At 37.0% G+C, this 13,307-nt stretch overlaps 1 protein-coding gene across 1 annotated transcript; it reads right to left on the bottom strand.

Moving 5' to 3' along the window:
• Positions 1–2,545: 2,545 nt before the first annotated feature.
• Positions 2,546–12,803, bottom strand: OSGIN2 (oxidative stress induced growth inhibitor family member 2). The gene is made up of 6 exons (XM_015813981.1): positions 12,760–12,803; positions 11,704–11,858; positions 7,423–7,559; positions 6,403–6,594; positions 5,218–5,309; positions 2,546–4,693 (listed from the first exon to the last, which is right to left on the bottom strand). Exons 1-6 carry the CDS (start codon positions 12,801–12,803, stop codon positions 3,676–3,678), a joined length of 1,638 nt encoding a protein of 545 aa, XP_015669467.1. The 3' UTR covers positions 2,546–3,675.
• Between the last annotated feature and the right edge of the window lie 504 nt (positions 12,804–13,307).

Here is a 13,307-nt window from a genome sequence, read left to right as displayed (position 1 = left end):
TTATTGCTCTTTTCATCACTATGAGAGTTTATCATCAATATAAATTAGTATAGGGATTTTTATACCAGGTTATGTGCATGGAAACCTGGCTTATGAAGAAAGTCCACCACTGAGCTGAGGTGGCTAATTGAAAAGAGGGGCAAAGAATACATCCTGCCACACTTCTTTCAGAACACGTGTCAGAGATGGACCCTTGGAGATTGCACCTTGTTCTTAAGGTGGTGATGGAATACAATTTCTGTATCAGAAAGAGGAGACACCTATCAATAGTTGTGGTTTCTAATTTTTCCCCAAAGGTCATTCCTAGAAATTGACTCAAAGGCATTTCTATGGAGATTCTCATTCAGGTCATGATTGTCCTAAAGAAGCTTCTTGGATGAGAAGTGAAATGTCTTCAAGGAGTCAAAAGCATGTTTAAAATATAGTAAGCCCGCGAAGATGGAGGAGTGTGCAAGATAGTGGAGCACCAAAATGCAATCCAGATAAGGAGGGCTTGGAGGAGTATGATAAGCCATTGTCTGAAAGTCCATTTCTTTTTAATTGGACTGACTTCTCTAATTTTAATAGAGATTTTTTCATCTTCCTGAAAGAGCCTGAAGAGTAGACGTTGGCATTTATAGGGCTTTCTATACAATTCCTAATTTCTTTAGGATATGACCAACCCAAACAACTGCTCGCTCAAAGAATAAGGGATGTGAAGTTTCAGACAATGCTCCAACATTGCAGATATTGGGTTGGATTAATAAGGGCATTTGGGAACCAGTAAGCTATTTCCAAAAGGATTGCATTTTCAAAGCTATCATCAAAGACATCTTACCAAGGCAGATATTCCCCAAATCCATTAACCGAGCAAACTTATCCGTGATCCTGGGGTGACAAGGGATCAAAATAATTTCGCATGCATTATTACATTATAAATTCTACAGGGAAATCAGATCTGCTTATATTCTGTTCCTGGTACATAAATTTCCAGGAAGGTCAGATGATTTCTATGTGAACTATCTTTTAGAAGATTCAAAACCTTTTATTACTTGTTCAGTAACTGAATTCCAGTTTAATACATCTAGCTATTTGGTTTTATGTTTTATATATTTATATTTACTTCATAGATACTAATATCTTAGATTTACACTTGCACAGGCAAGCAACATGCTATTTTAGTAACGTACAGTATGTTATATATTTATCTGTTTTATCTTTGTTATCCTAGCATTTTATATTTATTTTTTCTTTTAAGTTCCATTTTTTAAAAATTTGGCTGGTCATTTACCAAATAAACAGGATTGCTTTCTTTGATTTGCTAGTATGTATGATTGTAGAAGAGGGTTTATTTATCTTTCAGATTTATATAACTGCCTCTCATGACTGTGATTGGGCAGTGTACAACAAAACAAAACAATTGAATCAAATCTTAAATAATCATTAAAAAAATTAAACCAATAAAAAACAATTACACCTAAATATAAATAAGACTATTGGAGAATGCTTCAAAATCTCACACACAATACAGCTTCTGTTTCCATGGGATCCCTAAGCATATTATAAATATAACACCTAATGTAATGTAGTATATGATTTTGATACTTTGGCTCTAAGCTGCTAGTTAACAATATGGCTTCCAATAGTACTAAACCCTATGGGAAAACATAAAAATACTGTGGTTCTTTTTCTGATTTTACTTGAGGAGAATCATAGAATATGGATTTCTGGATTGTATCACTGAAGTGTCTTAGGTACCTGCAAGGATTAACACACACACACACACACAAAAAATCTGATTTCCCCCCATCTTGGGCATGGGGGTATTTGTATAAAAAGGGTATTTCCCTTATATGCCAAATTGAATGAAAACATTGAAAAAAGAATTTTTGCATGCAAGCACTTCTATGAGTTAAGTGCTATTCTGGTTTATAATTTCATAATAATCCAATAAACCGTTAATTTAGGGAGGTCCCTCATAATGAAAATATGAAAAATGGTTTGTAAATATTATTCCAATAAAGCAACCCAACCACATTAAAATTCATTTGTTGCTTCCAATCAAACTGATTTTCTGCTATACTGAAAGGTTCTGCACTAAAATGTTTAAGAAAGATAATAATTAGAAAACTGCAAGTATGTAGGGATTTATACAGTCAAATCTGGACTAGTAGTATTCATTAAATCTTTGCAGGAACTTGATTTCTTTTAGAAAAAGTTTCTAAAAGTTTAGTTTGTTATCCTGATTTGCTATGTAAATGATACAGACTTAAAAAGCCAACTGCTGATTTGAAGGGACTCTTTAAAAATACTGAATTTAATGAATATTGACAGTCTCTTTATTGGCTGTTTTACAATGAATTTAACTTATGTGTCTCTAACACTGAGGCTACTAACTTGAGTTTACAATAGTTCTGATTCAAATTCATAGAGACAAAGTGTAGAAGCCAGAGGGCGAGTTTAAAAAAAGTTTATGTAAAAGAGGGAAAAGACAAATCTTTTGAACGCCATGCTTTTATTTAAAATTATTGGCAACCCTGAAGTTTATCCCTACAATTAAAAATAGGCAGTCTTTAAATGTTGGACATTCCTTTAATCCCATACGCAATTTAATCCAGAATTATTATGTTACATACTCCATAATATACATAAGGGTAAGGTGAATTAAAAGTAAATGCCTTTTATTCTAGCCAACTTTTATATTAATAGTATAATTGGTTAGCAATTCCAGTTCCATATTTTTAATATATTAACATAAATTACATTTCATTTTTCCTTCTCATTTTACCTAATAGTAAACACCCCAGGTTTAAATGGGCAGGGGCATAATTGATAAAATTGGAGATTAGGAAACTAATCTACACATGCATTTTGATGTCAATAGGGATTGCTGCCAATGGACATAATCAAAGTTTAGGATGCTAAAAAATAAACATTCATAGTTTATAAAAATTAAATACAAAGAGAACCACTAGTTATCCTTGTGGTTTCTATAGCAATAACTTTCATAATTAACAGGCTATTTTGCCTCAGATATATTGTGGATATATTGTAATGGAAACTAAATAAAATATGGGCAAATTCTCCCATCTCCACATGCTTTCCTAGAGCATGACTTCTGTGTGAAATGTCAGATTTAGCTGGATTATACTGCATGTTTTAGATTAATGATTAGTGCCTTCATCAGACTCAAGCACTAGATCTGATTTAGATGTACGAGATTAGGCACATCTCAAATTTGTAGCTAATTGAGATTCAGAATATGCAACATTCTCAGGTTGACTTTATAAAATCTTTACTGCAAATAACTGGCTGAAAATTTGCCTTAATCTGTGTTAAGTAAAAAATTCTATTCTTGAATACTCATCTAGTTTTGTATAGCAAAACAATTAGCTTATGAGGAAAAACTTTATATATATATATATATATATTTCTAAGCTTTGAAACCAAAGCAAATTGGCATGCATTGTTATCCATTACAGTTGCCTTAATTGGAAGCAATTCCAGAAAAACTGCCATTTTTTTTGCATTTTGCAAGGCTGCAATAATGTTGTAGCATCTTCCTCTATGAGGCAATGCAAGCACAAAAAACTGGTATGTATAATAAAGCCAAGACTAATCACTTGGTTATTAATGGTCAGATCAGTTATTACCATATGCCTGCAGCTTCTCAGGTTAAGTCTATGTCTATTTGCTTTAGGGCACTCCATCTGCACCTCTTTCAACTATAAATTGATGTTTCTTCTGTTTTGCAACTAAATGCCGTGTAATTCCCAATGCTCCCCCTTTTAAAAAGCGTACAAAATTGTCTCCAACCAATGGACCAAGTGCAAAAAGATTGGGTTCCTTTATACACTCATATGTATATGGATCAATTTCAATAGGGTTGCCCTTGCAAGTAACTGGTTCATTTGGATTATGGCATATGCTCTGGCCTTGATCCTTCAGGAAGCATAAATTAGGATGTGAACCTATTAAGACTACAGCTAAAGAGAATTTTAAGATCTTCTTTAATCCCAAAGAACTCTGTAGGATACACTTCATATCAGGTTGAAAAGAAAGAACTTGATGTTCAGGGAAACTGGTATAAGCAGGATGCATGTTGTAATCCAGAGTAACTGACTGAGTACACATCATATGGTAGACTTTATGATATTCTGGATAAAGTTTTTTTGGTAGCTGTTTGAAAATTAAACTTGGGTCAGTGACCCTCCTACGGAATGCATGAATAATAGGTATATTGTTATTATAAGCATACAGAACTGCATCTGCTGCTGTGAGTCCACCACCTATAATTAAAACTGGATCTGTTTTCCCATGCAATATTCCTTTATCTATGGCAGCTCCAAAATCAGATATGGCATGGAGCACAAAAGGAAAGTCTTCTCCTTCAACTTGCAATCGTCCAGGAGCATCAAAAGTTCCAGTAGCGAGAGCCACATTCTCAGCAAACAAGCAGAATGGCATATGAGAGCCATCTGCTGATCTCTGATAACCTCTAATTTCCCAGTTTCTTTTGATCAGTGTAGTCTGCCCACCTTGTTCTTCTATCTGCAAAGGGCTTTCGCTTTCACAGTCCTGATCACGATAAAACTTTGATACAGATGTTATATAAGTATTTTCTCTGAAGTTTTTCTGTAAGCCCATGATTTTAACATAGTGCTTGTAATAATTTGCAACTTCCTCTGGCAGAACTCTGTCACACTTTATATTTCTGAAAGATCAGATCAGAAAATTATTTATATTTGTTATATTTAAAGAATACAATCACAACAGAAACATCTCTCAACTCTAAATATGATTGTAGTATCCCTTAAAGCCAAAAAAAGAGGGGCAGTATTATTATTCTGTTTTATTTTACATAACACACATTTATTTTATACTATCTTAACATTTTCCCCTAGATGGAAACCTAAAGTATGATTTCCATTGAGCTGGAAACCTACAGTATGATCTCTACATCCTCCAGGCATCAGTTTTCTTTCTACAACAATCAGTATAAAAAAGAGCTATGGTTGCAAAGTGGTTAGAATGCAGTATTGCAGGCTAATTTTGCTGACTGCAGAATGCCAGCTCAAGGTTGACTCAGCCTTCCATCCTTCTGAGGTCAGTAAAATGAGGTCGCAGATTTTTGGTGCTAATATGCCAACTCTGTAAAACCGCTTAGAGAGGGCCGTAAAGCAGTGTGATGCAGTATATAAGTCTAAGTGCTATTGCTAAAAATGTTACCAAGCTCACCTTCGTTTAGTAGCAGCCCAATCTTTAAATGCATATCCAGGTAATTCCATCCAGTTTCCAAAACTGATAGTGAGTATAGAACCTTCCATAGACTATGTGGAAATAAAATCATGACTTTATTCAAATTACAGTATAATCTTAACTTTCTATAAAAATAGTATTACATTTTGAAGATTAATTTTAAAAGAAACTGAAATGCAGTATATACCATGCATTACGTACAAAAGACCAATTAATTTATTATATTATTTGTTTTACAGGTTTCCAGTGACTCTTACTGAAAGTATACTTATTCAGTTTGTCATGGTGATATTTAGAATAAAATGTTTAAGCTTCCAAACTCTATTGCTGACAGGGAAACTAAATAATCCAGAGCATCACATTACAAGCTACATTCGACAATGTAATCAGAGAAAAAAAAAATCATCTCCTGACATAAGATAATATTCTGTCTTTCATCATCATGTTTTCATTTTGGTAGGATTCATTTTGCTACTTTCTTAGTCTTATTATGAATGTCCTCAGCTGATACTATCCAGTAATTATTGTTTGTAATAAAATAGGGACTTCAGTATCTAACAGTAGGTTTTGCTAAATGTTGCCTAGTAACTAATTGATCCAAATTATAAAAAATAGGATTAGGATAAAAAATTAATATAATCTTCCATATTCTAAGCCTGTGAAAATGAGGACAGAAAATGTGCTAAACAAACTGCTAAGCAATCAGATTTAATATTATTTTTATGGATCATTAAAAATACTGGGTTATTCATGAGATGCTGGGAACACAGTGGCTCACGTGGTTAGAACAATCTGCAAGCCCGTGTTCGGGACCTAAGTGCTGCGATGTGGCGGGATGAGCTCCTGTCATTCACTCCAGCTCCTGCTGACCTAGCAGTTTGAGAGCATAGTAGATAAACAGCTACTACTTTGGTGGGCTCATTAACGGGGACATGAAAGGAGCCCCCAATGGATGTCTCCTGGGCAACAGTGATGTCACCAGTTAATCCTTTCAACCCTGAAGTGCCTCAGTGCTTCCGACATGAATACGATGACGATGGGATGTTGTGCATGATAGAGCTCCCAAAAATATAAATGGGCATTTGCTGTAGAAGTCACAACCAATCAGAAGTCCTATATTGTAAGTGCACATATCTGATTAAAAAAGGTTAAAGTTATTCTTACATGCCAAGCACCACCAGGTGGTCCTTTGCCAAGCACTATATGAGGAATGCACTGATGTGGTTCAAATTTCCATTGAAGAATCGGTGGGTACTTAAATCCAAAATCAGCTTCAGGATGAAGCAAAGTGTCAAACAGAACTGCAACAGGATTTGAAGAGCGTCCTTCCAGGCCTTCAGCCAAGTACTCTAATTCCTGATTTGAAAAGATAAGATTTAAATGGCTGTTCAACTTTTCCTCAGAACAACATGTCTAGTGGAAAAAACATTTTGCTTCTCTTGTACATCAGTTATATGAATCTTCTTACAAATTCTTTGAACCTACTATTTCTTTACTTCCTGTCTGGGAATTCAAGATTGATTTGTCCTTTGATTTTAATTAGCTTGGAAGTTTGGGGGGGGAGATAACCCCAGAATATCTAGAAAGCATGGTATAGGATTGACAAATTTGTGTTGGGAATGCATTAGAGTCAAGATTTAGCTAAATATGGAGGATATCTTATTAATGTATTATAATTGAACAGTTTCTTTTTGGCAGCTTTTTTTTTTGAAAAAGCTTATATCCATTTTCGTAATATTGTGATGTCTATGACACACCATAAAATAGTTTGCTGAACCCTACTATTTAGTTCACATTAAATTAATAGATCACAGGATTATTAATAGCCATTAGTCATGATACCTAAAATGTATAATCTTTTGGAAATAAGTAGTTAGGAAGTTTCCAAAAGCCATAGATATACTAGTATGGAAGTACACTGAAAACTGAGTTTGATCTTTGGGAAATGTTTATATATTTATTGCATAGTACATGTCTGGTACCTTGTATTTCAAGTGCACTTTATATTAACTGCAATAGCAGGAAACAATAAAAGCTACTGGCAGCTTACAATACAAATGGAATCAATATTTTTAAGTCTGGATATATAATATATAATTAACTATGACATAAAATTAAATGCATGTTTCATAGGTAAAATATATGTTTTTTGATTAATAAGCATAAGATTAACATATACTGTACCTGATCAACAATAGAAAGATGAATAGCTTCTTTTAACTTATTGTACAAAATAAGATTTGGATGTTCCGCGTCGGGGGATAAATATGGTCTATATCCAGATAACATGTAAGAGAGGCATATTCCAGAAGGTCCATTACCTGTTTGTTTGGGGGAAAAAGTAGCTATTTATTAAATAAAAAAAGAAATGACCATATTATATTAAAATTAAATATTTTAACCTACTGATTTAGAAGTAAATGCTTTGCATTTACAATTCCTTCCATAGAAAGTTGGATAAAAACCTGGAATTTTCAAAAACTCAGACTTATTGCTAGATTGATATTCAACGTTCATATTTTAGACATTGTTTTAATAACTTTTAAACTGCTATTGATATTAGGAAAATATGTAAGTGAAGTGCTATTTTATAACAAACTATCATTTTTATTATTTTGTATTAAATCATTAATATGTAATTGGAACTAATTAATAATAATCATTTCCTAGCTGATTTTGAAAAGCTAAGAAAGAGCAGACCAGCTTAATTAAATACAGGAAGTGTAAACTAGATTGAAAATTTAAAACAAAACAGAGATGTCAATGAAACACAGCTTCCAGCTTGTTGCCAAGAAAACTACATTGTGTCACCAGGATTCAAATTTTATCTGAATATAGTCTAGGCAAATTCAATATCTCTTTATCCCTTAGAGGTATTTCTTGACTTATGACCATAGTGGAGCCTGCCCATAAAGGTCCTAAGTTATGACAGTTGTAAAACGGGGTCATTTATGTGAACCACCCAATTTTACAACTTTTCGATGGTCATTAAGTGAATGCCTCAAGGAAATCAATGGCTCACTATAGGAGCATTTTTGCTGAAAATAGAAGTAAATGCTGGTTTTCTGCAAAGCCGTCATATAGCCGCATCACTGGGGACACTGCAAACAGCCGTCAATGCAGCCCAGCTGCTGAGCGCCTGAAGCTTAATTACATGATTGTGGGGTATGTGTGTGTGTGAAACTTTGAATCTGGGTCAAAACTATCACCCTGATAAATTTGTCGTGATTTTGACAGCCACTAAATATCAAGAACTAACTTTACAAAGAGGTATCTCAAATTATTTCAAACTTGTCATTCTGAAGGTCTCTTTAAGATGGGTTAATAAGCAATTTCCAAAATTAAAAAATGAGGCTTGTGAATTTAGTATCCTTTAAAAAAAAGCTCTACTGTGGTTGCGAGCAAGATGGCTAATCTGTTAGTCTTTTCGTGCTTAAGCCTACAGGAGATCTCTACCATTAATCTCCTCACAAGAAACACCTATCAATAGCACATGGGGCAATCTTCGGTCTTCTCCTTATTCAGAGAGATTCTGAAGAACCGGTTTACTTATCAGTGCTTCGGTCTTTGCCATAATTGTCAGTTCTACTTTCATGGAGATGTCTTCAATTCACTTGCCTCCCCCAGAAGTCCCACTTGATATCAAGTTTTATGAGAATCTTAATTTCACCAATTAATAATATTATTTGACATTCTGAAAAGTATTGACAATTCAAATAACTTTTGCTTCCATTTTAATGGAGATATACTGAATTTTCTTAAGCATCATTTGCAAGAAGGATCTTGGAAGTATTCATGAAAGAAGGCAATTAAAAATGAGTACAAAATTCCAAAGAGTTAATCCCTCCCCCTCCACCCCTCACCTACTTCCACAGCTAAATGGAACAAAGTGGAATAGGTTTAAGACATTTCAAGAGTTTATGTAACCTGTTAATAATGCCTATTCTTTCCTAAAGCATATAAAAGTAAGCAACTGACCAGAAATTAATAAAGCATATATAGGTTGACCTTGCTACCTCAATGCAGCAACTGTTCAAAGCTATGATAGTGCTGAAAAAAATAACTATGTGACCAAGGTGTACATTTGTGAGCTTTGCATTATCTGTCTCTCAAGTTATTTGTTCACCATTATAGTCAGTACATGACCTGTGTCTGACCCATTTCTTTAATTTTTTTCCACCTCTCAGAGTGGACAGATTGTTCAAATAAGAAATCTCTTCAGGCAATCCCTTCTATGCCTGACCCTTTTTCTCCTCTCCTCGCAGAATGGAGAGATTGGAGAGGAAGAGATTACAAGAGACCAAGGAGGCACAAAGTTGGTACTAGTACACCCCTTTGTGTATTCTTCATTGTGTGCCTACTTATTCCCTTGTAATACCTTCCTCCTGAATGTAAACAGTGCTTTTTTTCTAAAAAAAAAAAAAAAAAAAGGTGCCAGAATTCATACACGTCATACAACCCGCCTTGCCTACCCTACAAGGTTCCACCCAAAAAAGGTGCAGGAACTCCGTTCTGGGCGTTCTATGAGAAAAAAAGCCCTGAATGTAAATACAAACATTAATTCCCTTTTTGTTAATTATCCCAAAGCTGAGGTGAATATTCCAAAGGGCAGGGGAATGGGGGGGAAAGGAAGTGGAAGTAAATTGTAAACATAGTCACAGTCATGTGATTTTCCCCTTAGCAACTGTGTCAATTAGAAATAACTGACTCCAACTGTGGTCATTAAATGAGTACTACTTTTATCTAAAGCCAGCAGGGCAGAAAGTTGATATGGAGGGATGATCTGAAATGAAGAAGTGTTGAATAAAGAAGAAGCTTCTTGGATGAGAAGCGAAACATTTTCAAAGAAAAACAAAGTCCAGTTGCCTCCTGAAAAAGGACCTTTGGGAAAACCATCACCTGGATGACTGAGAATCTCCATAGACATTTAGCTATGCACTTTGGGATGAACACCCTTTGAATGGTATGGGAGTATGAATGGATTTCCAGAAAATATTGCAGACTACAGGAACCATTTACACTTCAGTTTGAGATGCAAGACAACAGAGACTCATCCCCAACAGCCTGCACCTGTCTTCAACAGTGAAGGGACCCAGGGCAGAAAACATCCTGCATCCAAGAAGGCTCCACACATATTTGCACTCCTCAGGTGAACCTGAGGACACAGGTAAACCTCCAAATGGCCTCAACGACTCTCTAAAAGAATGCAAATGACCATCTGTCTGCAAGGAATATAAATCCTTCCATTCCTCACCATCCAGTTGAAGAAGCTTCTTGGATGAAAGGCGAACATCTTCAAAGAAAAACAAGTCCAGTTGTGTCCTGAAAAAGTACCTTTGGGACAACCATGACCTGGATGACTGAGAATCTCCAGACATTCCATTCCAAATTCTGCACTATAAAGCAGATTTTAAAATCTAAAAAAGGAATTGACCTAGTTCAATTACATATATAAAAATGTCTTTGTTGTTAATTCTTAAAATCTGCTTTGGAATCTTTGTAGATGTTAAAAAAAAGTATTAACATATCAATGCTATCCATAGTCTTACAATCTTACCGATACAATTCGAAAGTAATGGTGCTAAGGGGTAGAACATAGAATTATAGGGCTGGAGGTCTTATAGTCCAATCCCCTGCTCAAGGTAGAAAAATTTATGCCATCCCAGTTAAATGGTAGTTGTGTCTATTTTTTAAAACCTCCAATGATGAAGCCACAACTCTGGGAGGCAAGCTATTCCATTGATTAATTGTTCTCATTATCAGAAAATTTCGCCTTTCTTCTAGGTTGAATATCTATAGAGATTCTCAGTCATCTAGAACACGATTGTCCCAAAGATGTTTTTTCAAAGGCAACTGGACTTTCTTTGTTTTTCCTTTTGTTTCTCATTCAAAAAGCTTCTTCAGTTCTTCAACAGTTCTTGTCTTCGAAAAAACACATTTGAGTTCTAGGTTGGGTCTCTCTTTAACAAACTTCCATCCATTACTTCTTGTCCTGGCCTCTGGAGCTTTGGAAAAGAAGTCAATCCCCTCTTCTCTGTGACAGCCACTCAAGTACTAGAAGATAATCATCATATTCCCCCTAATCTTTTTCTTTGAAAGTTCTCTCAATTGTTTACCATAAGATTTAGCTTTCAGATCCTTTATCAGCTTTGTTGCCCTTCTCTGCATTCTTTCTAGGACCTCAGCATCTTTTTTGTTTTAGGATGGCCAGAACTATGTGCAGTATTATACATTTAGTTAGACCCCAAAGCCAGACTTCGTAGACAAAATATATATGCTGGCAAAAAATTATTTCAGCTGCAAAATATTTTTCAATACCATCTGATAACTTTACGTCAGATAAGGTTTATGAGTTAACAAGGATACACGTAAGTCAAATTGATGAAGTCAACAGTGTTTTCTATATCATTTAATAATAGAAATCCATTATTAGCTAAGCATGAAACCTATTTGAGAATAACTCACCGATTATTACTATAGGCAAAGTCAATGTTGTGTCCACAGGTAGCGTACTTTCTTGTAGTAATGGCATGGTTTTAGCGTTGGTTCCAAGATTGTCACCAAAATACTGCACTAAGGAATTCAAAAAGCATCCTTCAGCTTCTGGATTACCGTAATTTCTATTTAAAAGGAAACAAAACAAATCATTATAAAACAACCTTCACTGTAAATACTTCATTCGTTCATGCTGATTTGTAAATATAGTATTTTAGCCACATGCATATATGTTATTTTCCCCCCAAGAAATATATGAACAGTAGGGGTGACAGAGTGTTGAGATTTTAATCTTGAAACAAGATCATTTAAAAAATTAAGTAGCGAATACGAAACTGTACATCTAAACACTATAAACGCAATCCTTCCTTAACAGGATTCTTTGGGTCTTTCAAATAAATAACACACCTTGCCTGGATCCACAAACAAAGAGGAGGGAGGGGGTGCGAGTTCATTAATGGACTCTGGACCTGTTCTTCCCCCCCCCATTTGAGGAGCAGCTATTATAGAAATGGCATTTTTTTTTAAAAAAAAGGCATTCGAACCAATAACTTCGAGGCATACATTTTGAAATGTATACGCTACACACATATATAGGCATGCCGAAAAGGGGGAAGTGACAAAATGAAATACAATTTGCCTTGCACGTTTTCAATCGATAAGACAACACACACACCCAATCACACACACACCCAATCACACACTCACAGAAACATCAAACGAGGCACGTTTCCGCTCTTCGGCAAGGCGGCGTTTCCGAGCGCGTGCAACCGGGGCCGGCGCTTCTCCGCCTCGGCCGGCCATTACCTCCCCCATCCCCGCGACCTCGTGCGCGCCAGGCCTCCGTCGGGATGCTCCGGGGCGCCTCGCCTTCACATGCCTCGGCGGCAGCAAGTGCTTATCGCCGGGTTTCCTGACGCCGGATCCTGGACGGCCCTCGGTTGCGGGTTCCCCAGGAGGGAGAGTCGGAAGCCGGCACGTACCCGGCGCCACGCTTGCTAGCCGGCTGAGGCTCGAGGCGCTTACCTGAAGCGGCTGGTTAAGGAGCAGCGGCAGCACCACACCGTCATGAGGGACCGAGGAAAGAGGACGTCGAGAGATGGAGATGCGGCGGCGGCCGCTGCGGATGCCGCCGCCTCCGCCTCCGCCTCCTTCCTTTCTTCTGCCGCCGCGCTGGGGGCCGCTGTTGGTTGCCGCTGCCTCCTCCCCCTCGCATTTCGCCTCGCGAGCGGCGCTGTGGCAGAGGAGCGGGGGCGGAGCCTCGCTTGGACCAGGCAGGCGGGCGGGCAGGCGGGGGGGCAGCGGAGGGAGGGTCTGTCCTCGGTGTCGTGGGGGGGGGGACGTAAGACGACGCTTAGGGGGAACAGCCGGGTGTCGCTTTTCCCGAGAGAATCTGTGAAGGAGGGGAAAGGCGGTAAAAAGCAGCCGCGGGAACCACCGCGGCAAAGGTCGGAAGGCAGCGAGCAGCCGCGCTTCTCTAAGCAAGTGCCTTAGGATTACTGCAGGGGTTCTTTCTCGGGAGTGAGCTGCGGGTCTGGGTCTCCCAATTCTGTACCAAATGTGCCTTTAAAAAT

The sequence above is a fragment of the Protobothrops mucrosquamatus genome, unplaced genomic scaffold (genome assembly GCF_001527695.2).
Source record: "Protobothrops mucrosquamatus isolate PMUCROS unplaced genomic scaffold, P.Mucros_1.0 scaffold211, whole genome shotgun sequence".
NCBI classification, from domain to species: Eukaryota; Metazoa; Chordata; class Lepidosauria; order Squamata; family Viperidae; genus Protobothrops; species Protobothrops mucrosquamatus.
This window is presented reverse-complemented; position numbering and strand designations above follow the sequence as displayed.